Source organism: Agelaius phoeniceus, chromosome 13 (assembly GCF_051311805.1).
Source record: "Agelaius phoeniceus isolate bAgePho1 chromosome 13, bAgePho1.hap1, whole genome shotgun sequence".
In the NCBI taxonomy this organism is placed as follows: domain Eukaryota; kingdom Metazoa; phylum Chordata; class Aves; order Passeriformes; family Icteridae; genus Agelaius; species Agelaius phoeniceus.
Window position 1 is genome coordinate 18587622 of NC_135277.1, and position 22871 is coordinate 18610492.

Here is a 22871-nt window from a genome sequence, read left to right on the forward strand (position 1 = left end):
GGAGGCAAGATGGAGGGATCTGGGCATGTCCTGCCTTTTCTCCTTCTTCTTCTTGGCCTCCATCTTCTGCTGTGATGGTGGCACTTTTGGATTGGTTTAGAGTAGAAACTCACTGTCTAACATAGGTGATGGGTATTGGGAAGTTATGGTCAATATTATACACATAGTTTTTAGTATAAAGACATAACACCACCCTGGGGGCAGGCAGAGTGCCTGGACTGTCTTGCTGAGCTGACCTCAGCAGGACAGGAGAAAGAATTTTATAGATAAAATACAATAAACAACCTTGAGACTGAGAAATGAAGAGCCCTGACTCCTTCTTCAAGTGCTGGGCTGGGAAAAGAGACTTTCCAACTTTTCTCAGGGCCACTCTGCTAAGCTGAAGATCCCAACATTGCTCCTTGATGAGCAGCTCCTCATCCTTCCCCCTTCCCAGCTGGCAGCTGCACAGCCCTGATGGAGCCCTGATCATGGAGAGCAGCTGAGGGCATGCAGGTGATGAGATCTGATCAGAGCCCCCAGGTGTTTGCTGCCTCCCTGGCATTTTTAGAGGAGAAATGGAACTGAGGATACACTGGTTTGGCAGGTCAAAGGGACAGGAAAGAGCTGCCACTAATGGCACCTGTCACTGTGATGATGTTTTGTGTGGTGTTAGGGCAAAGAAGTCTGGCTTGTTCAGATATTCCCCCTTAATTTACATAATCTTAAAAAAATTCTATTAAGAAGCAATCAATTGCTGCTTCTCATTCAAACTTGAATTGCTTTTCTGTAACCACTCTCCTTTTTATCAATAGACTTTTAGGAAGAGGTTTTTACAGCATTCATGGCTTTCCCCAGCAGGCTGACCTACAAGAGCTGCCACTAAACTCTCCTGGTGTGCTAAATTAAAATTTTAATCTCCTCCTAACTTCCCTTTTCATTTGCTCAACAATATAATGTTAATTTCAGGGAGCTGCTGAGGAGGAGCAGAAGCAGAACTCCTGACATCAGGACCTATTATAAGGCCCCACTTGCTTTTTTCCTATGAATTACCCCAAAAGTTATGTGGCAATGTTAAAACACCCACAATAACAAGATTTATTTAGTTTTAGCCATTTATTGCTGCCCCAGCTTTCAGAGTTCTGATTCTTTAGAACAACCAGTTTGTTTTAATTAAACTTCACTTCTAATCAGAGCAAGTTTCAGCTGCCCACCCACCTCTCCAGTGTCTTTCCAAATCCAGTTTCTCATCTTTGAAAAAGGAAATCTTCATTAACAGCTTTTACTACAGTAAAGACACAACACAGGTGTGTGCTCAGATGGTTTCAGTTTATTAAAAACAAGGATCTGCTTTGCAGTAATGGAACAACCACGATCGTGCAAGTCTTGCACAAACACAAGGCAGGCAGAAGATGAAAGACAAAAACTGCCCACCATGCAGGAGGAACTCAAGCAAACCAAGATAAAAATTAAACCAGTGGTTTACAATGAACATTAAGTGCCAAACAGTAAAAATTAATTAATTTCTCCAGTGTTCATGCCATCTCTCAGACTTTCAGTCTTGTACAAAAGCTAAAAGGAAGCCATAAAAAACTATAAAGAGCTATGCAAATGTACAAAACCCAGCTCAAGTAGGAGGAGCATTTTAACATGAAAATGGAGGTCAGATCACATCTACTCTTCCTCCAAGCACTCTCCCTCTTCGGCAGGATCCAGTGGCAGGGGCCGAGCTCTGTAAGGAGCATTATTTCAGAAGCATTAGCAGAAACCAGCTCTGGTTTGAAAGGCTAACAAAGCCCTTTTCCCAAAGCCCAAATGACTTAGTTAGCCTCAGACAGCACCTTGAGACATCAGGACTGACAGGGGCTCCTTTATCCTGTGCTCTCTTCCCACCACCTTGTTCTTGTTCAGCCCAACAAACTCCAAATTAAAGTGTTGAAACTTTTCCTGTGCTACAGCAAACGTATTCTGTTTCACCAACAGGTGGGATGCACTTAAAAGCCTTTGTCTGCTTGTCCTGCAGGACAATTTGGGGTTGATTCTTATGGGCTCCCCCTAGCAGTTTGGAAATACCTATATTTGGTGGAAAAATGGAGGTTCAACCCAGAATTCCCTATGGAAAACAGTGTCTGTAAGACAATATTTTATACTGCTGCCTTTTTAGTCAGTAGTGCAGCCTACAGTTAATCTCTGAGGCTCCAGCTTGGAAAAGCCATTCAATTCCTGGCACGTGGAAGTTGTTAGTGCTCTCCTAAGCTTTTCCAAAACTTCACTGTGCTGGCAAAGTTATGTCTGAGCAGTAAGAATTTGCCTCAACTACCAGTTACTCCACCCACTTTCAGGAACCTCCACGAGGTCCCTGAAAACTTTGCCAGACTTTGCTGAGAAACAACACTTCCATGAGGACACAGAGGTCAGGGACACACTGTCAACTTGCCCCTTCAAAAATGGAGTTTCACAGAGAAAAAATAATCACAGCTTGCTTCCCTGTGGGGGTCCCAGTTGTTGGTTTCTCTGGGTCTGGATTGAAGGCACTTGAGAGGGTAGTTCGGACTCAAGTGTTTATAATTTCTTATCAGTAAAACAGTCTCATTGCTGTAAGCTGGGCAGCTTTTCATTAGAAGGCACAAAATGGCCAACAATCTCATTTTACAAGGTCTTTTAAGACTAAACTATCCAATTAAGAACTGACCTCGATTATTTTCCCTTTTAACCCAATAACGATCCCAAAGAGCCCCCAATGCAGACTTTTCTGCCCAATTACAAAATGCCACCCAAACCCATGAAGAAGAAACCCAGGACAACACCCTGTGCCCTCCATCTTGCTTCCATCCACAACACACTAAAAATCCCAAAACCTCAATTTCTCACCAAGTGACATATCTACACTACTCTCTATAATCTGTTTCACACTTTTGTGGATTCCAGTCTATCTTGAAGTATAGGAAACTATCTCCATGAATTAGAGTCAAAGTCAGTGCTCCCTGGGGGTCAGGGCACCCCAGAGCAGACAGAGAAACATTCCCTGGGTTTCCACACCCCCCCTTGCCCCAATACCCACTCCAGGCCGCTGGTCCCGGGTGTGTCTCCATCGGATGCCCGGCTCTCCTTGGATGGGAGCTGCAGGAAGTCGCTGATTCCCCTTTGCCAGGCGGGCACCGGCCTCACACAGACCCGGTTCAGCCCCACGGGGCGCCGGTGACCTGCAGGGAGCGCTGGGTCAGCCTGGGCAGGGAGCAAGGACAGAGGGAGGGAGGGGCAAAGAGAGGGAGGAAATGAGGGAGGGAGGAAGGAAGGAGAGAGAACAGGAGGGAAGAAAAGAAGAAAGAACGTAGTATGAAAAATGAGTATTTTATGATTGGCTTTTTGCAAATATTAAAATGAATATTATGTGTGTTATGTTAGAAACTTATGCTGTGTTAATTTTCTTAAGTAGCGTGTTAAATATAGTTTTAGGTTATAACATAATGTTACAATAGAAACTATGCTATGTAAGATACTTTTTTTAAGCGAGGACTTGCATCGAGATAGCAGCCAAAGGACACCTAAATCTTTCAGAGAAAAATAATTTATTGCTCTGTTATCGAGTTCCTGCCGCCTCGCTCAGCCTGAAGATGCAGTCAGGATTCAGAGGAAGAAGCTGACACTGACCAGACAGAATCCTTTGTTTGAATTGAATTTATGCATCATGTATGAGATGTATGAATATGCAACAGGCTATTGCTTTTAAGGGTTAATCCTCTGTTAACGTGGGTCCTTTTTCGGGCTTATTTCGCCCAGGAAAAGGTACCCGGACCGTCTGTAACTCTGCTCTTATTGTCTTGTATTGTCCTAAAGTGTAATTGTCCAAATTTTTATTACTCTAATCATATTACTATTTTCACAACCATTTTATTACTATTAAACTTTTAAAATTTTAAAAACAAGTGATTGGCGTTTTTCACAGTAGCGAGGGAGAGAGGGAAAGAAGAAAGGAAGGAAAGAAAGAAAGGAAAAAGCGACGGAGGGAAGGGAGGGAGGAGAAGGGGCCGCGCTCACCTCTCCGGCCGGGCAGCGCCGGCCCCGCGCTGACGCTGCTGCTGCTGCCGCCGCCGGAGCCCAGCGCCTTGCGGGGAGCGCGGGCGACCAACACTGCGGAGAAAGGGACAGCGGGGCTCAGCAGCGGCGCTCGGAACCCCCTCAGCCCTGCCCGTCCCGTTCTGCTCGGAACCCCCATGAGCCGAGCCCTGTCCTGCCCGTCCCGTTCCCTTCCCGCTCGGAACCCCCCTCAGCCCTGCCCTGCCCGTCTCGCTCGGAACCCCCCTCAGCCCTGCCCGTCACGTTCTGAATCCCCCCTAAGCCCTGCCCTGCCCGTCACATTCGGAATCCCCCTCAGCCCTGCCCGTCCCGTTCCCTTCCCGCTCGGAACCCCCTCAGCTCTGCCCGTTCCCGTCCCGCTCGGAACCCCCTCAGCTCTGCCCGTTCCCGTCCCGCTCGGAACTCCCTCAGCCCTGCCCGTCCCGTTCCCTTCCCGCCCCCTCAGACCTGCCCATCCCGTTCTCTTCCCGCTTGGGACCCCCCTCAGCCCTGCCCGTCCCGTTCCCTTCCTGCCCCTTCAGCCTGTCCCGTTCTCGCACCCTTGCGGAAGGCACGACCACGCTGATCCACCTTGGTCCGCGCCATCCCGGCCCGGCACTGCCCGGCCCGGCCCCGCCTCGGCAGCGCCATTGGCCACAGCCCGCCAATGGAGCGCGGGGCCGCCCCCATCTCGCTCCCCTTCCCGCTCTCCTCTGCCCGGGCGGGATATTGGGGAGAAATTCCCTGCGGGGGGAGCGACGTGCTGGAACGGGCTGCACAGAGTGTGGCTGCCCCAGCTCTGGCAGTGTTTAAAGCCGCGCTGAACGGGGCTTGGAATAACGTGGTCTAGCGGGAGGTGTCGCTGCCCATGGCGCGGGGTTGGAATGGAATGGAATGGAATCGAATGGAATGGAATGGGATGGGATGGGATGGGATAAGATGGGGATTTACGGTCCCGTCCAACCCAAACCATTCCCAGTTTGAATGAACCGGTCCCGGAACGGTCACTCTGCGGCCGCGTTCCCGGGGGGAAGGGAAAGGAAGGGGAGGGTGCCGGGCGGTGCGGCGGCGTTTCCCGTCCCCCACGGAAGATGGCGGCGCCCAGCGCGCTCCTGGCCTGGTGCGTCCAACACCTGCGCGGGGACTTCGGGCTGGACGTGGGCGAGGACGTGGTGAGGTGAGCGGGGCCGGGGCCGGGTGGGGCCCTCCTGCCCTCTGGCAGGGGTTCCTCGGAGGAAACACGGTGTGTCAGAGCAGCTGTCGGGAGTTTGCCCGGGGTGGTCGCTCGGGTGGAGATTCAGGGAGGAGAAGTGGCGGGAGGTGGGATGTGGGGTGACAGAATCACAGATTGCTCTTAGTAGGGAGAGATCTTAAAGGTGATATCGTTCCACCTCCTGCCATGGCCTTACCGCGGTCTCCACAGAAACCTGATGGTAAAGGAAAGATAAATGTCACACCTGTGCCATGAGAGCGCGGACCATCCTCCCCCTCACCCATTTTTATCCACCCCGGCCCGCCCTAGGTACATCTTGTCCATCACGAACGAGGAGGAGATCCGGGAGTACGTTGTTGACCTTGTTCAGGGCACGGATGGGAAGAAGAGCTGGTTTGTGGAAGAGCTGCTGAGCAGGTGGAGGAAATCTGCCCAGCTGCCCTCCGAGCCCTTCCCAGCCTACCGGAAAAAGGACGGTGAGTGCTGCAGAGCAGGAAACTCCCAAATAAACTCGCTTGTTGTGCTTACAAACAATTCCATGCCACAAATCTCTGTATGGATACCAACCCATCCCTGACTGGAGGCAGTTTAAAGCCTGTTTTTGTGGTAGCAGGCCCCCAGCCAGGTAATAATTAGCATTGACTCCATGATCCAGAAGGCATGAAAGACACTTTATTATTAGAAATCTACAGTTCTTCTAGAAACAATGGTGGACCTAAGACCTGATTGGTCTCAGAGTGAAAACCTCTCACACATTTATTGGTGGCTATCAATAACACACTCTAGAGAACCATATCCATAAACAGTAGTTATAAAAAGAGAGATAATAATGGTTTCAATTCTTTTCCTCTAAGTTTCCCACAGCTTCTACACAGCTTTCCAGGATTTTTCTGGGAAAGTCTGTGGCCAGAGAGCTGCTGCTGCACGTTTTCAGTCATGAAGTAGAGTCCAGAGACATTTTTCTTTTGCTGGTACTTACCCAACCTCTCTCTTGATTTGTTTATTAGAGGCAAAAGCAGTTTAGTTGCTCCTCAACCCCAGCGTTGCCCTTTCCTGAGGTTCCCAGCAGGGTGGGAGGTACCACAGAGGCCCATATTTGATCCCAGGCTCTTTCTGTGCACCTCACATCTCTCCACAGCCTGGTGTGTTCCAGCTCCATCAGATTTTATCTGCTTAATGATGTGTGAGAGCGATCCAGCACGGGAAGGACATGGAGCTGTTGGAGTGAGGCCAGAGGAGGCACCAAAACGTTCAGAGAATGGAGCAGCTCTGGTGGGAGGAAAGGCTGGGAGAATTGGGATTGCTCAGCCTGGAGAAGAGAAGCTTTGGGGTGATCTAAGTGTTGCTCCTCAATGCCTCTGTCTGTGCTTGCTCCCACTCCAGAGGTTCTGGACGTGCTGCGGGCTGGGGACCAAGGGAAGAAGGGGAAGCGCAAAGGGAGGAACAGGCAGGAGACCCCAGCACACCCTGAGCCCACTGCTCATGGGGAGGAGGTGAAAACCCCCCTGGACCTGGCCAAGGTGAGTGTGGGGGCCAGGGGGTCACTGGAAAGGTTTGGGGAATGAGGGTGTCAGACACTGGTGAAGATGTGATTGCAAGGTGGAAATGAGAGTCTGGGATGTGTCAGACTGGGATGCCCAGGTGGGCACTGCTCAGGACAAACCTCAAATCCTGGTGTCAGTTTTGGGCTCCTCACAAGAAAGGCAGTGAGGGGCTGGAGCGTGTCCAAGGAAGGGAACAGCGCTGGGGAAGGGTCTGGAGCATCTGGAGCAGCTGAGGGAGCTGGGGAGCTCAGCCTGGAGAAAAGGAGGCTCAGGAGGGACCTTCTGGCTCTGCACAACTCCCTGACAGGAGAGTTGAGCTGGGTGGGGGGTGGCATCTGCTCCAAGAGAACAGGGACAGGATGAGAGGAAATGGCCTCAAGCTGTGCCAGGAGATGTTTAGGTTGGATATTAGGGGAAAAAAATCATGGAAACCGAGGTCAGATACTGGAATGGACTGTCTAGGACAGTGGTGGAGTCACCATCCCTGGAGGGTTCAAAAAACATGTGGATGTGGCACTTGGGGAGGGACAGAGGACGGAGAGAAGGGAAAGAGGAAGAGGGAAAAGGAGGGAGAGGGAGAGAGAGGAAAGGAAGGAGAGTTATTGATGTGTCTCTGTGATCTTGGAGGGCTTTTCCAACCTAACTATTTCCATGTTTCTATGATGTCCAGGATGGGGAGAAAGGCTGTGTCTGTTTGTGTCTATAACTGGGAGTAAAATAATCATCAGGTAGCAAATATGCCAGCATGGATTTTTCTCCCCTAGAAAACCTGAGAAGAGAGAGCAGGTGAAGGAAGTTGAGTCTGTAATTAGGAATAAAAGGGATTTCTTTAAATCAGATGTGAGGGTGGGGAATTAAAGCCACCAAGTAGTTAGAACATCCTTTCCTACTGTATTTAAACTATCTCAGTCACACTGATTGAAGCTTTAATTAGAAACTGAAATACTTCAGAAAGAAACTGTGGAATAAGAGCATAGAAACACCAAAACCTGAGAAATGCTGCAATTCCTGAGTAAGGAGTGGAACATGAATTCATGTTTTTAAATGGAACTTTTTGGAGCAGGGAGGCTGCAAAGGATGAAAGTATTTGTAAAAGTGTTTATAGGATAAACCACAACATTTTTGAGCTGGTGGGTTAAAAGTGGACAGTGATTTCCATTTCCTTGTAGTTACCTTCTAACTTAATTAAAATTAAAAACAAAAAGTGAGAAAGATCTGCCAAAGTCACTTTATCTTGTTTTGGGGTTTTTTTTTATGGTGGCAGTGTTTGAATCTGGCAGTGGCACTAAAAGCAGTTGGACTTTACTGGGGGGACTGGAAATGCTGCATCTGCTTGTCACTAAACCAGATGGAAACTCAGAGGTGAATCATGAAATCACTGAGGCCAGATCACAGAAGGAGGAGCAGAATTTATTTTACAGCTCAGTACTTGAACCCTCCTGTGTGGAAAACCTCTGCTGATGTGGCTGTGCCAGGTGGGATTTGGGGAGGCTGCTGGGAGGTGACATGGCTGTGAATGCCCTGCTGCCAGCCCCAGCTGTGTCTGGGGACAGGCAAGCCCAGGGTGCACAGCTACAAACAGGGAGTCTGAATAACCCTTGGAAGTGAGCTTGGGAGTGATGCCTTGTGCAGGCTGACCCAGAACAGAGACTAGACAGAACTAAAGAATAAAGTAGGGATTTACTAGGAGGCCTCAATGGATGCACCTTGGGCAGCACAACCCAAAATGGCCACAAAATGGACCGCAGGTTATGGGGTCTCACACTTTTGTAAGTTTTGGTCCCTTAGCATATTGGAGCTAATTGTCCAATTACAGCTCCAGCCCATGCAGTCCCTTCATTTTTGTTTTCTCTCTTCAGCCCACATTGTTTGTGCTCTTGGGGCTGAGATCTGGATCAGCTGTCCTTGGGACCCCAGCTAGAGCAGGGATTGTTGTGTCTCCCTACTCTGTGCAGAGAGCTTACTATCTCCTAATATGAAGCCCAGACCCCCACACTAAAGCAGAACAGAATCTGAAAAATAGAAAAGCCAAACCCTGAGGCATCAGGAGTAGCTGAGCTGCTGTTTGGAGCTGTTAAACAGGCGTGAGGCTGTGCAGAGCACAGAGAGCAGCGCTTGCTGCCCAAATCCCACCAGCTCCAGCTGGCATGGGTGGCAAACTTCGAGTGCATCCTGGTGTCCTTGCTTTGTTTGGATTCCTTGGAGCTTTTCTGGCAGGCCTGAGCTTGTCTTTCCGCTCAGTCTGGGGTCTGGTCCAAGTTTCATTCCAGTGAGGCAGAGTAACACTTGTCTGAACCTCCTGGCCTGCCCAGAGGTCAGTGCTGGCTCTGCTGCCAGTGCTGCACTGGGAGCACAGTTTGTTTGTTTGTTTGTTTGTTTGTTTTTTTCCTTCCCAGGCCCAGGAGAGCAGCAGTGCGGTCAGCAGCAGTAGCATTTCCTGCAAGAAGAAGCCCAAGTATGTCAGCCTGTACACCAGAGAGGGGCAGGACAGGCTGGCCGTGCTCATCCCGGGCCGCCACGCCTGCGAGTGCCTGGGCCAGAAGCACAAGCTCATCAACAACTGCCTGGAGTGCGGGCGCATTGTCTGTGAGCAGGAGGGCTCTGGGCCCTGCCTCTTCTGTGGGGCCCTGGTGAGTAACCAGGGAGTTACTGCAGGGGGCTGGTGAGGGGCTTGGAGCACAAGCCCTGGGAGGAACAACTGAGGGAGCTGGGGGTGCTCAGCCTGGAGAAAAGGAGATTCAGGGGTGACCTTATCACTCTACAACTCCCTGAAAGGTGCCTGTGCTCAGCTGGGGCTGGGCTCTTTCTCCAGGCAGCACTGACAGAACCAGAGCACACAGCCTCGAGCTGCGCCAAGGGAAATACAGGTTGGATATTAGGAAAAAGTTTTTCACAGAAAGGGTGATAAAGTTCTGGAATGGCTGCCCAGGGAGGTGGTGGAGTCACCATCCCTGGATGTGTTTTACAAAGCCTGGATGTGGTACTCAATGCTATGGTTTAGTTGAGGTGTTAGGGCATGGGTTGTGCTCTATGATCTTTGAGGTCTCTTCCAACCCAGTGATTCTGTGAATTCTGTGCCCTGCTTGGATCCAGAGGAATTGGCTGATTTAGCCCTTCAGATAGCAGTTCCTCTTGCAGAGTTCTAAATCAGGGAAGGAAAGAACCTGTTAGGAGGTTTCCCCCATAATTTACATGGCTTTGGAGCTTGTCTGGTTTCTGACAGTCTCCTGTGTGTCATTGCAGTGTCCAAAATCTCTGCAAGGCTTCAGACCCATCCTGGGCACAGCCTTGGTCTCCTTGTCAGGAGCAGTGTCCTGCTTTTCCTTCAACTCCTGTGTGATATGGATCCTTTGGGATACCAGATTCAGTTCAAAGGGCACCTTTTGGAGAAAGGGGAAGAGCTATTGATGGCTGAGGAAATTCTTCTTCACGTGAGAGGAAAATAATAATTGGGTAGAGCAAAATGTTTTAAAGCAGATTGGTTGCTATTTTGAAAGATCAGTTTAACTCCCAGTGGCCAAAAAGGAGAGAAAAAAAAAAAACAACAAACCCTTAACTGTTGAGTTAAGGGTTGTGATTCTGCCTGGGATGGTTTTGAGCTCATTTCATGTCCTTTGAGCTCAGTCAGCAACATGTCCACCCACAGAACAGGGAGAGACCAAACTCTACTTTCTTCTTTAGTAAAGAACAAGCTTCCAGGGTTCTCCCCATGAAGAGAAGGAGGTGTGGACTGTCACTGCCACTTTAAACAGCCTGAACTGTTGTCCCAGGCTCTGAAATGGTCAAGCTGTGGCATCCTTCCCATGTGATGTCCTTCTCAAGGCTTCATTTCCTTCTCTTCCTCAGGTGTGCACTAAAGAAGAGCAGGACATTCTTCAGCGGGACTCCAACAAGAGCCAGAAGCTGCTGAAGAAGCTCATGGCAGGTGAGTAGCAATTCCACACCTGGAATAGAATGAATCCAAATGGTTTGTGTGCATTATTTCCTTCAGACTTCACTGAGCCACTTGCCCTCATTGCTGCCCTTTGCCTGGCATTAAAAGGATGGATTGGAAGTTGTTCCTTGGTTCCTCCTGCAAGCCCTAGACAGCATTCCCAGGCTTCAGCAGAGGTGACAGTGGCAAGTGTCACATGGCAGTGTGTGGTGTCCTTTCCCTGAGGCCCCAAGGCTGCTCATTCAGCTTTCCAGAATCAATCCCATGAACTGGATTGTTGTAGCAGTCCTTGAAAATTAGGATAAGTCTCCTGTGGAATGTGTGCTGTGCAAGATAAAGTGCTGCTGTCTGATTTGCTGGGCTTAGAGAGGTGGTGGTTAATATTTTCTAATGGCTCTTCTTGTTTCACACTTACCTTGGGAGCTAGAAATGGGAACAGAGCCAAGGAAAGCAAGAGGAAATACTACCCAGTGTCCCTGCAAAGACCTGTGCATTGTGGGGATGTTTGTCTGAGTTTAGCTGAACTACAGCCAAGGTCATGGTGTTCTTGGTTGGAAACTTTGCTGAGGAACTGGGAAATATTTACTCCAGATCTGGGCTTCTCCTTAGAGCTGTGGAGATGGCAGGGGGATGGAAGTCCTTGACAGCACCAGCCAGTCTGTTCTATCCTTCCAATACAGATGTTGGCACACTTCAGGATCTCTTTTCTTACCTGTTTTATCTCTTTCCCTTCTGCCCCTGCCAGCTCTTGTTTAGTTCTCTGTGTAGATAAAAGCTGGAATGTGGTTTGCTGTTTGTCTTGGGAGTAAAGATTGTGGATCATTGACCAAAGGGAAATACAGGCAATTGTTTCCCTGAAATGAAGGCATTTCCCAGTGTGATGAAATGCACTGGTTTGTTCCATCATGGCCTGGGTTGAAACCTTTTTTTATGTTTTTTTTTGTTATTCCCTGTTGGTTGGGTGGGTTTGGGCCCCTTGCCAGGAGGGCTAAGAAAGAAGAGCATTTGCTGGGAATAGATTTCTCCATCTCTGGAAACAGCTGGTGTGGTGTGTCAGAACAGGATATTGTTTGAGGGAGGCACAAACAGCAGCAGAAGGCTCTGGATCTCCCTGGAATCTGTCCTGGGCAAGAGGCTCTTTGTGGGAAGGGTTTGGCTTTTAGGAGGGGATTCCTAAGAAAGCTGGGGTTGTTGCTGAAGAAGAAAAGCCTCCAGACCTTTGAGCCCCTCCCAGTGCCTAGAGGGCTTATGAAAAGGAGGGAGAAGGACTAGTTAATGGGCAGATAGTGATAGGACAAGAAGGAATGGTTTTAAACTAAAAGATGAGAAATTTACATTGGATATTGGAAAGAAATCATTCTCTGTGAGGGTGGTGAGGCTCTGGCACAGGTTTCCCAAAGAAGCTGTGGGTGTCATATCCCTGGAAGTGTTCCAGGCCGGGTTGGATGGGGCTTGGAGCACCCTGGGATAGTGGAAGGTGTCCTTGGTGTCCCACCATGGCAGGGAGTGGAATGAGATGAGCTTTAAGGTCCTTTTCAACCCAAACCATTCCATGATTCTATGGCCTAAGACCTGTGGTTGGAGATGGGAGGAATTTTGACTGCCCAAATTGTTAGGGAAGGGTGAAGGAAAACCAAAGGCCAAGAGCTTCTCCCTAAACTTCCCAGACTTTATCACTGTGATATTTAAATGATTCCTCCTCTTTGGAGGAAGGAGTCTTTAAAATGGGCTTGAGGGAAAATGCTGTCTTCAACCTCCCAGAAAGGTGCTGATCTTGCTGCAAAGCTGTACTTCAGCTCCTGGCATGGCATTTAGTTTAGGGGGCATTTCTGCAGCCTGGCCCACCCAAATGGCTTTAACACACTGACTGCTGAGCTGTGGTTTGTTTTGTGCCTCAGGTGCTGAAAGTTCAGGGAATTTGGATGCCATAAGCAAAGGCTTGCTGCCTCAGCAGGAAGCGAGACTCAAATCAGGCCTGGAGATGGCTGTGAAGCACAAAGACAAACTGTTGGAGTTTGATAGGACAAGGTAAGATACTAGGTGGGAGACTGTCATGAATAGCATGAATGACCTGGCAGGTGAGGTGCCTTTAGCAGAAATGTTGGGAATTCCTTCTAAAACCCACAGCCACTTGTTGTGGTGTTGGGGGTACCCAGGATGAGGTGAGAGATGAGAATCTGACTCCCAAGTTCTTAGAAGGCTGATTTATTATGATATGATATTATATTATAAGAAAATGATATACTCAAGCTATACTAAAGAAAGAGAGAAAGGAGACATCAGAAGGCTAAAACAAGAATAAATAATAAAAATTTGTGACTGACCAGAGTCTGACACAGCTGGACTGGGATTGGTCATTAAGGAAAAACAATTCACATGGAACCAATCAATTATACACCTGTTGGTGAGCAACCTCCAGAGCACATTCCAAGCAATCAGATAATTATTGTTTACATTTCTTTTCTGAGGCTTCTCAGGAGAAAAATCCTGACAAAGGGATTTTTCATAAAATATCACAGTGACAGCCAGTGACACCTTAACTGTGGCATTGGGTGGGACAGGAGTGAGTCTCTGGAAGGGATCCTTTTGGGTGTCCTTGCTTTTTGTCCCTGACAGTCCAGCTCTCCAGAGGGATGGGAAAGAGCAGATTTATTGAATTCACAGGCAACCCTGACGAGGGGGAGAGAATGATGCATCTGACTCCATCCTATCAGAAGGCTAATTAATTACTTTATTATACTATATTATTCTATATTATATTACTCTATTACATTACATTTAAACTGAATCTGCCAAGCACTCAACTCTGCACACACTGCACAGAATCTCGTGACTGTCAGAGACAGTCCCAACACACAGAGTCCCCTGATAGGCCAAGGAAACAAAACCCCATCCATCACTTTGGGTAAACAATCTCCATATTGCATTCTACTTTGGCACAAACACAGGCACAGCAAATGAGATGAGAATATTCTTGGGAAGAATTGTGCCTTGCTTTTCTCTGTGAAGAGAAACGTGGGGCTGCACAGTTTGGAGGGTGGGTTTGAGGCTCTGCCATGCTCATCTTCTCCTGTGGGGGTTGCTCTCCCAGCGTGCGTCGGACCCAGGTCATTGATGACGAGTCGGATTACTTTGCCACGGACTCCAACCAGTGGCTCTCCAAGCAGGAGAGGGAAGCGCTCCAGAAGAGGGAGCAGGAGCTGCGGGAGCTGCGCCACGCCTCCCGGCTGGCCAAGAAAATCACCATCGACTTCGCTGGCAGGCAGATCTTGGAGGAAGACAACAACATGGCTGAGTACCACAGCAAGTGAGTGAGGGCTGGCAGCGTGCCCGAGAGCAAGGAGGTGCAAATCCTTATGGAGAGTGGTCTGACACGCCTGTTAAAGCTGCCTTTGAAAGAGGTGTTTCAGAAGGCCTGTCTCAACAGAGCCACTTGAGCTCAAATTCACACCAAGCTGAATTTCTGCACTAGAGAGCAGTGACTGCTCAGACTGGAAATCAGATCGAGCTGGGAAGTCATTTAGTTGGGGGGAATGGGGCAAAAATGCTTTGAGTCAGAGTGTGTGGGGAGAAGGGAGATGTTCTCAGGGGAGGCAGGGAATGTTCATCCCTCTCATTTGTGCTTGCAGACTGGATGAGACCATTGCAGCCATGAGCTGTGGTGCACTGAGCGAGCCAGCCAGGAGCCCTGGGGCAGAGATGACACCAAACTCTGGGCTTTTGGTGAATCCCCGTCTCCTCCAGCCTGCTCCTTTGGTCAGTGGGGCTTCTGTGGTTTATTCCAGAGTAGTGACTAATTTGGGGAGTTGAGCTTGAGAATTGTCAATTCCAGCATGTCTGTAGAAGGAGATCTTTTGGGGAAAAGATCACAGGATGGTTTGGGTTGAAAGGGATTTTAAAGACCATCTCATTCCACCCCCTGCCATGGGAGGGACACCTTTCACCAGACCAACCTGGCCAAGAACGCTTTCAGAGGTGGGGTGACTTCTCTAGACAACCTGTTTCAGCATCTCACAGCTCTCACAGTAAATAATTTCTCCCTGATATCCAATCTAACCCTGCCCTCTGCCAGTGGGAAGCCATTCCCCCTGTTTCCCCTTGTTTGTCACCCCCTCTTTCCTCCCCCGTGTCCCTCACTGGCCATCTCAGTCTGGGATAGAGAAGCTTTGACAATGCCCTGCTCCTGGTGGGTTTGTTTACTGGAGTTTAGCATCCTGCCTCCTTTTCAGGCATGCAGAAGAGTTTCTGAGAGTCAGCCTAAGGCTGTGTCACCCTTTCACCTCTATTTTTGAAGCCTTTTCTGCCAGATTCCCATTTTCCAAAGAGCATAAGGGTAATGAAGGAAAACTTCAGATAGGATTTGCACTTGATTTGCACACATTACTCCTGGAGAGGTGCTAACCTTTTTCCTGTTTCTTTTGAACACTCTCAAGTGGGTGGACCAAACTGGTTTGCTCCCACAAAGGAAAAGTGTTCATTCCATGGAGGCTGGAAGCGAGTGTGGCTCGGAGCGGAGCCGGCTGCGGATTCAGGACCGGGAGCTGCAGGAGATCTCGGATGATGGTTGGTGCCTCAGCCTGCACCAGCCTTGGGCTTCCTTGCTTGTGAGAGGAATCAAAAGGTGAAGGTGTCCCAGGCTGCTCCTGCTCCACAGGGGAGGTGGGAGGTTGTGTTCCTCAGAGGATCTCTGTGGTCCTGTGCAGTGACTGATACCTGTGATAGCTCCAGGTGTGGAAGTTGTGCTTCCTCTTCCAGTGGGTTGAGGAACTGGAGAATCTTCTTTTTGGGATAGTACCTCAACTGTAAGGGACAAGTTTCTTCACAGTGGGTGAGTGAGTGTAGAGAGAGGCTGAGATTTCACTGCTATAGTTGGGGTGTTCCTGTGTGGAATTTGAAAAGCAAATAAGGTAATCACTTGAAATACGTTCTTCTGGGTTTTTTTGTTCAGCATAAAGAAGGCAACAGTGGCACCAGGCTTTGTTTAAAAGAAACCCAACCCTTGCCACTACCTTCCCCCTCCTGGGCTGGGAATTGGGTTACAAAAAGGAGCTGCTACTTTTAATAATGAACAAAGAATCTCCTTTAGCCTTTTTTCCCCTTCACCACATTTCTCATTTTGGAGACCAAAGCTTTTTCACTTCCCAAACTAAGGATGCTGTAAATCTTAATGTGCCAGGATTGTTCATCCAGGTGTTCTGGGGATGCTCCAGCCACTCTGGTGGAGCTGCAGAATTCCAGTATCTCCAGACAACTGTTCCATGCAAAGACCTAATCCCTTATTGCTCCCTTGACTTTTCTGTGTGACTTTGGAAACTTGTGAGGGACTTCTGTGAGCAGATTGTCCTGTGTATGTGTTCTGCTGGCCCTGCTGGGGATTGATATCCTCTAAAGCCCTGAGGACACACTCTGCTTTATTTGTGACATTGTTTTTTGCCCATCTCAGCTTTTCTTTGTGGTTCTGACACATTGCTTGAGTTGGAATAATCAGGGTAAAGCTTAGCAGCAGGAATTGACTATGTTTGAATGAAAATGTGGATGATTTCTCCTGAAGTTTTAGTCCTACCTTTTCCTCTATTTTTTAGGGTGGAGGGCAGGACCTGGTACACATCTCATCGAGGGAGGTTATGGATTGCAGCTACTGCTAAAAGACCTTCCCCTCAGGAAATCTCAGAACTGGAGGCCACCTACAGAATGCTGCACAGGAAAGGTGAACTCCTCCTTGGTTCTTGGAGTGATTTGGTACATTGAGCCACATAATGAGCAGTGTCAGAAATCCCTCTCTGCTGAGTAGGGAGTGCTATACATAAAATTAAATGTCCCAGCCCTAATCCTTCATGAAGAAGATCCTGACCTGGAAAAGGCACCAAAAAAGTGTTAAAATTGCTGTATGTGTTCTTGTGCCTCAAAAAGTAGAGGTGCGTGGAGGAGAGGGAAGGGCACTTGGGGATTGGAAGACCCCAGCTGTGTGTGGGAATATGGGCTCCCTGAAGAGCTGTTTCTTTTGCTGCAGATGTGGAATTTCCAAGTGATTATCCCTCAGGATGCCTCCTGGGCTGTGTGGACGTGACTGATTGTTTATCACAGGAACAATTTCAGGAGCAGGTGAGTACAGGAATGAACCTTTCCATGCTTGCAGTAACCACCAGGTTTTTAAAGTGGTGGAACTTGCCTCTGGAGAAGACATTGAGTGGAAATTTTAGATTGTGTTGAGAAGACACAAGTTACTGCAGGGATTTCTGTGGCAGAGGACATGAGGGGGCCTGGCAATTCAGGACAGCATGGAAACATGGACAACTCTGCCCCAGTGGTGGTGCTGTGCCTTGGGACCTTGTCCCTGCCCTGTGGTGCCAGTGGCACTGACTGCCCTGGTGTAGGAGGGATCTTGGACCAGAGCTGCTGCATCTGCCTGGTGCTTCTTACAGGAGCTGGAGGTCCCAGTGGCCTCACTGGTGATGTCACACTGGCCTAGCTGGTGAGTGTTGTGCCCTGTTTGGGGCACTGAGTGACCTGGAGATGCAACCATGGAAAGGTGAGCTCTTTCCCACCAGGGAGGATGGACAGGAGAGCCACAGGACTACCTGTAGTGAAGCAAGGCTGGAATCAGGAGTCTTGAGAAATCTCAACTGATCAAAGTCTATGGGTGATGATGTGTGTTCCAGATGTGCTGAGAGCATTGGCAGGCGGCCTTGTGAGGCCACTCTTAGCTTGGGATGGTTATGGAAACCAGGAGAGGACTCTTTGTAACTGATGCAGCTGTGGTTGGGAAGGGGAAGGAAGGAGATCTGGACACTTCAGGCCAGTTGGTTTCACCTTGGTCTCTGGGAACCTCATAGAGAGATTGCTCTTGGAAGCCAGTTTTGGGCACATGGAGGAAGGGGACATTAGGAATAGCAAGTGTGGATTTACCAAATAATAAACTCATGCTTTACTAACCCCATGGCCTTCTTGCATCCAATAGATAGAATGGAGAATATCTATTAACCTGCTGTCCTGGAGTAGGCACAAATCCCAGAGGAGTCATAACCAGTAGAAACTGGTAACTCTATGTATTGGTTAAACCACATCTAGAATACTTGGGTCACCATAAAATTGTTGAAAAACTGGAGCAAATCCCATGGAGACCACAAGGGTGGTTAGGGGCTGGAGCCCTGTGAGGAGAGGCAGGAGACACAGAGGTCCTCCCTTCCTGCAAGGAGGTTGTTGGGAGACAGAGCTGGGCTCTGTGCTCACATACAAGGCAGGAGGGTCATAAATTGAAAGGGGAGGGTTGTGTGGCTTAAGGAAACAAATTACCATAAGGATGGCCCAGCAATGGGGGAGGCACTGCCCAAGGGGTTGAACAATCTTGACCTGGGAAAGTTTTCAAGACCCAAGAGGACAAAGCTGTGGGCAGCCTCACCTGAATTCAATAGCCTGCTTTGATTGGGAAGTTGGACTAGAGACCTTCTGAGACCTGAGCCTGATGCTGTGACTGACTCCATGCTCCCAAAATCTGGGCCAGGGGTTTTCCTTGAGCTGTGTTTTATGGACTTATAAAACCTGCACTTAGCACCAAGCCCAGCACGACTATTCCTGATCCCATTTCATCCCTGCTCACTGCACTGCCCCTTGTGCATGTCAGGTTTGGTCTGGTGGGAATCACCAAACCATGTAGGGCTTGGTAGTGAACCATGACCATCTTGTGAGGTGGAATAAATGAGTTCCTTGGGAAAGAATGCACCAGGATGATCTTGCTGTGAAGAGCTGGAGAGGCAGCAGGGGTTGGGGCTGTTTTTCAGGAAGTGCTCCTCTGCCTTTCCCAAACCCTGTGAGGTTTTTACCTGGGAGAGATGCCTGGAAATGTATTTCTGATGAGGTTGTGTCTCTTAATCACAGGAGGAAGGCAGAGAAGTTAGAGCATGAGCAGCAGAGGGAGCCTTGGGACTGGAATACCATGAAACCTACAGGAATATTTGGCTTTGTATGGGAACAAGCCATGGGAGAGGGAGAGGAAGGGGCACCGAGGCCATTGTAGGGATTTTCTTTTGTAGCATCCACTAATTTGCAATTTGGGCTTCAGTGTAGGTTCCTGTCCATCTCCTGCTGTCTGTAACAGTGGTGGAAAACAGATCTTGGTCTCTTTCAAGTACTTTTCTGTTTGTCACAATCCCTCCTCTTGCTTTGTGGATGGTTCAGGCATTGGTAAAATGGCTGTGACAGCATCTCTGATCTGGGAATTGTGCTGTAGGTAGCTAGCTTGAGTCTTCCCAGGGAGGACCTTCACAATTAGCCACATTCTCTGGAAATCCCTCCCAGTTTGTGGGCACTGCTTGGCTGCAGAGGGGCTGGAGGCAGAGCAGTGTATTCCAGGAGCACCATTATCCAACCTGTTAGTGGCAGATTTCCCTTTCTCCTCAATGCTGTGGCATTTCTCTGCCTTTTTGCTGTTCCCATATTCCAAACTGCTTATAATCCCTAATTTCCTGCCTTTTTCTGGTGGTTTTGTCTCTTTTTCCCAGGATTCCTTTAAGCAGTGGTAATTTCCCTCGCTTGTGAGCTAAAATCCAGAGATGTGAACCTTTCTGCAGTTGCTTTCTGAGGAAATGTCTGGTTTTTTGGGCTCTCAGGAGCAGCAAGTGCATCTGAAGGAAGCTGAGCTGAATTTAATTGCAATTGTCAGCAAGATGACAAAGCTCAGAAATCTGAGTTGGGTCTCGCCAGGAGTAAGAAATTCCTGTTGCTCATGTGGGTGTTTCAGCCTGGGTTCATCAGCAGTGTCAGCACTGTGATCCAGCCATTTCCCAGTGTGCAAAGATTCCTTGTAGCTCAGGCAGAAAGGCAAGGAACATGATGCTTTTTCACCACTTAGGGCGTGCAGAAACATTGGGTATTTTCAAGGAATGTGTGAGCAGGCAAGGGGAGGTGATGCAGAGCAGAGACCTCTCGGGGATTGAGCTCTGGTGGAGCTTTTCCAGGCGCTTGCTTTGACTCACACCTCTCCTCCTCACCACCTCCTGTTTGAGGCTCCTGCATGTTCCAGAAGAAATCATTTCACAAGTGCAGGGTGAGCCTCACTTGCAGGTTATACCAACCTCCCGAGGATGAAATAGTTCTTGGCTTGCTCACGGTGTTTTGGTGGTGATCCAGTGTTTTTTGGCAGCCACAAAAGTTTGGTTTGACTCTTGTGACTATTTGTTCCCATAGGCAAGGGAGACTCTTCCTGGTCTTAGGTCTGTTTTTCTTCATCCTGGGGGTGTTCAGCTTGGAGAAGAGAAGGCTCTGAGGAGGCCTTGGAGTCCTCTCCAGTGCCTAAAGGGGCTCCAGGAGAGCTGGAGAGGGACTGGGACAAGGAGTGCCATGGTATGGGGAAATGGCTTCCCAGTGCCAGAGGGCAGGGTTAGATGGGATATTGGGAAGGAATTGTTCCCTGTGAGGGTGGGCAGGCCCTGGCACAGGGTGCCCAGAGCAGCTGTGGCTGCCCCTGGATCCCTGGAAGTGTCCAAGGCTGGGTTGAATGGGGCTTGGAGCACCCTGATCTCGTGGAAGGTGTCCCTGCCCATGGCAGGGGGTGGAATGGGATGAGCTTTAAGGTCCTTTCCAACTTTATCCAGTCTGTGGTTCCATGGCTTTGTGGTCTGTCTGCTCTGTAACTCTCCCATTACCTCTCAGCCCTTTCACTGCTGTCACCCACTCCCTGTTTAGCACTGTCTGCAGATTTAATTTCCCTGCTGTTTGCATCCTCTCTCAAGTTGCTAATGAAGATGTTGTGGCACCCCGCTGGTATTTTTCTATCATTATCCTCATTTAATGTTTTTTTTTTTTACACTTGTGCTCAAAAAAACAAAATTAAGCAACACTGCCCCAGCACAGTCAGACCCATTCCCTGCCAGAGCTTTTGCATTATGACCAGGGAGGGGTTATTTAACCACATTTTTGCTGCACATGTAAGCCTGGCCTTTCATCACCACTGAGAGGGGGCGGTCCCTACCTTCCTCTGCCCTACCTGCAGCATTTGAGGCCCAGCTGACGTTGTTGAGATGGTTTGCAGATCCTGAGGACGTGTGGGAAGTGATGATGGAACAGAATCTGTAGTGCTGGAGCTGGCAGAGAGCAGAGGAAGAGCAGAGATGTCCTTGTGATTAGGATCAGTGGCACGTCAGGTACCCTAATCCCAGTTATGCTGCTTATTGCATGAACTAGTTAGATCTGCTCCTCTGGGTCTCTTTCCCACGTGAAAAATAAAGCAATTCTTCCAGTCAGAGGTTATTTACACCACATCTTGCTGCTCAGAGCTGTGATCTTTGGCTTGAAGCTGCTCTGGCAACAGAAGTTGTGTTCAGGCAGGAGGGTCCAGCCCAGGTGTTCAGTGTCACTTGTTCTGTTTGCAGGGAACTGCAGCAGGAGCTGCAGCCTGAACTCAGCCCTGCTTGCCTGGTGCCTGCAGATCCCTCTGAAATCTCAGGATTTCCAGTTGAGCTTTGCACATCTTGCCCCTCCTCAGAGCACATTCTGGGCTCATTTCCTTCTCTTCCTGGCAGCAACCCAAAAATCCCTGCTCAAGACCAGAATGATTCCTTTGTTACACTTTTCAGCTAGAGGTGACCTGGAAGCTTTTTTCCCCCTTGGAGATCCAAGTGTTCACTGAGGCTTTTCCTTGCTCCGGGGCTGACGTCAGTGACACCTTGAGCAGAGCAAGGAGCTGCCCTTGTTTTCCTGCAGGAGGTGTCAGTGACTTCAGCAGTGCCCACTTGGGATCTGTGGGATGGGGCAGGCAGGCCTTGGCACAGCACTAAAGCCAGCAGGGAAGTGTTTACATTGATGCCATTTCCATGTGCTCTGAAGTCCATGTTCCTTCTGCTAATGGCTTTGATCTGAGAGGCTATTTAACTGGAAAAAGAGTGTTTCCTGCTGCTGTTTTGGTGGTTGATAGGTGTGTTTGGCTTATTTCGAGTGCCAGTACCTGGATGGAGTTATTATACCAGGCTGAAATATTGGCTAATTATGTTTGATGGGAGTTAAGTGTTTATTTTTCATTTCTAGGTGATCACTTAGTGTCCTAAATCTGCTCAGGGAACATGTAGAAGCTATTTTTGTGCCACGAGATTACAACTATCATTTAAATAGACTCCAGCTTTCCCACTCAGGAAATTTGGGTTTAAACTTTTGGCCTCCTCTTCCCTCCCTGGTGAAAAGAGCAACAAAAAAAAATGAACTCAGGTGCCCAGTGTACAGAACTTGGTTTAGATTCTCAAATAGGAGTGAAGAAGGGTAGGGACTTTCTATATTTAGACTCCAGAAGGTGCCTGTTTAGATTATCTCCAAATAAAGGAACAATAGCCCTCTGGGAGTATTTTCCTAAGGAGTTAATGGGAGGGAGAAACACAAACATAGACATTGATGTGTGCTTCTAAGAACAGTATAAATGCATAGAGACTTTTTATGAGGACCTGGTCCCTGAGGGAAGGGTTTCCTAGTGCAGGCTCCGAGTGAGACAAATGCCTGTTTGTGTGGTGCTGTGGCTGTCCTGGCCCCTTCCTTGCCTCCACCACCAGGATATTTGCCTTCTCATTCCTGAGGCACCTCTCCCAGTGGAGGATTTTTAGCTAGGTCAGATATCCTTCCTTCTGGAGCAGGCTAGGTGGTTGTTAATGATTGCAACCCACGAAAGGCCTTTGAACTTTACAGGGCCCTGCATTCTCCAGAGCTGAATTTGTCTTTTCTGTGTAGCCAGATGCCAGATCCAGTGGTGTCAGGCATTAGGCTGGCTCACAGGGTGATGCATCTCTTTAATTCAGGTTCTCACCCCACAAAATCCCCCGATTTGTGGTTCTGGGAGCAGAGCAGGAATGCAGCTGGTTTGAATTAGAGACGGTAAGAGATGGGGGAGTTTTTCCATATGGGAAGTGCTTTGGTTTTCATCAGAGGCTCTTCTGAGGCTCCAGCTGCCTTGCATAAGCCAGCAGGTTTGCTCAGGTCACTGCTCAGGCTGTTAAGATGAAGGAGAGATTGTCACTTGATGATGATTAATTTAGGAATGCATTAGCATGCCAAAGAAATCGAATGATAGAGGCCTGCTTGCCCTCTCCTCTGGTTTCCTAGACCCAAGGGAGAAAGCGAAGCCAAGGCTGAAGCATATGACTTAATTAATGATGACTGTGGACTTTGC

General features: G+C 48.8%; 2 protein-coding genes across 2 annotated transcripts in view; one reads left to right on the forward strand and one right to left on the reverse strand.

The window, feature by feature from the left end:
- Positions 1–1289: 1289 nt before the first annotated feature.
- On the reverse strand, positions 1290–4740 carry PCLAF (PCNA clamp associated factor). The gene is made up of 4 exons (XM_054642313.2): positions 4596–4740; positions 4018–4110; positions 3041–3182; positions 1290–1711 (listed from the first exon to the last, which is right to left on the reverse strand). Exons 1-4 carry the CDS (start codon positions 4723–4725, stop codon positions 1654–1656), a joined length of 423 nt encoding a protein of 140 aa, XP_054498288.2. The 5' UTR covers positions 4726–4740; the 3' UTR covers positions 1290–1653.
- A 291-nt stretch (positions 4741–5031) lies between these two features.
- The window catches only part of TRIP4 (thyroid hormone receptor interactor 4), a 29904-nt gene continuing 12064 nt past the window's right edge, over positions 5032–22871 (forward strand). The window contains exons 1-11 of the mRNA XM_054641969.2: positions 5032–5212; positions 5558–5724; positions 6632–6768; positions 9189–9422; positions 10639–10717; positions 12625–12754; positions 13818–14033; positions 14356–14482; positions 15160–15347; positions 16309–16433; positions 16737–16828. Of these exons, the coding sequence (XP_054497944.2) occupies positions 5127–5212; positions 5558–5724; positions 6632–6768; positions 9189–9422; positions 10639–10717; positions 12625–12754; positions 13818–14033; positions 14356–14482; positions 15160–15347; positions 16309–16433; positions 16737–16828 (1581 nt within the window). The 5' untranslated portion in view covers positions 5032–5126. The remainder of the gene's footprint in view (positions 5213–5557; positions 5725–6631; positions 6769–9188; positions 9423–10638; positions 10718–12624; positions 12755–13817; positions 14034–14355; positions 14483–15159; positions 15348–16308; positions 16434–16736; positions 16829–22871) is intronic.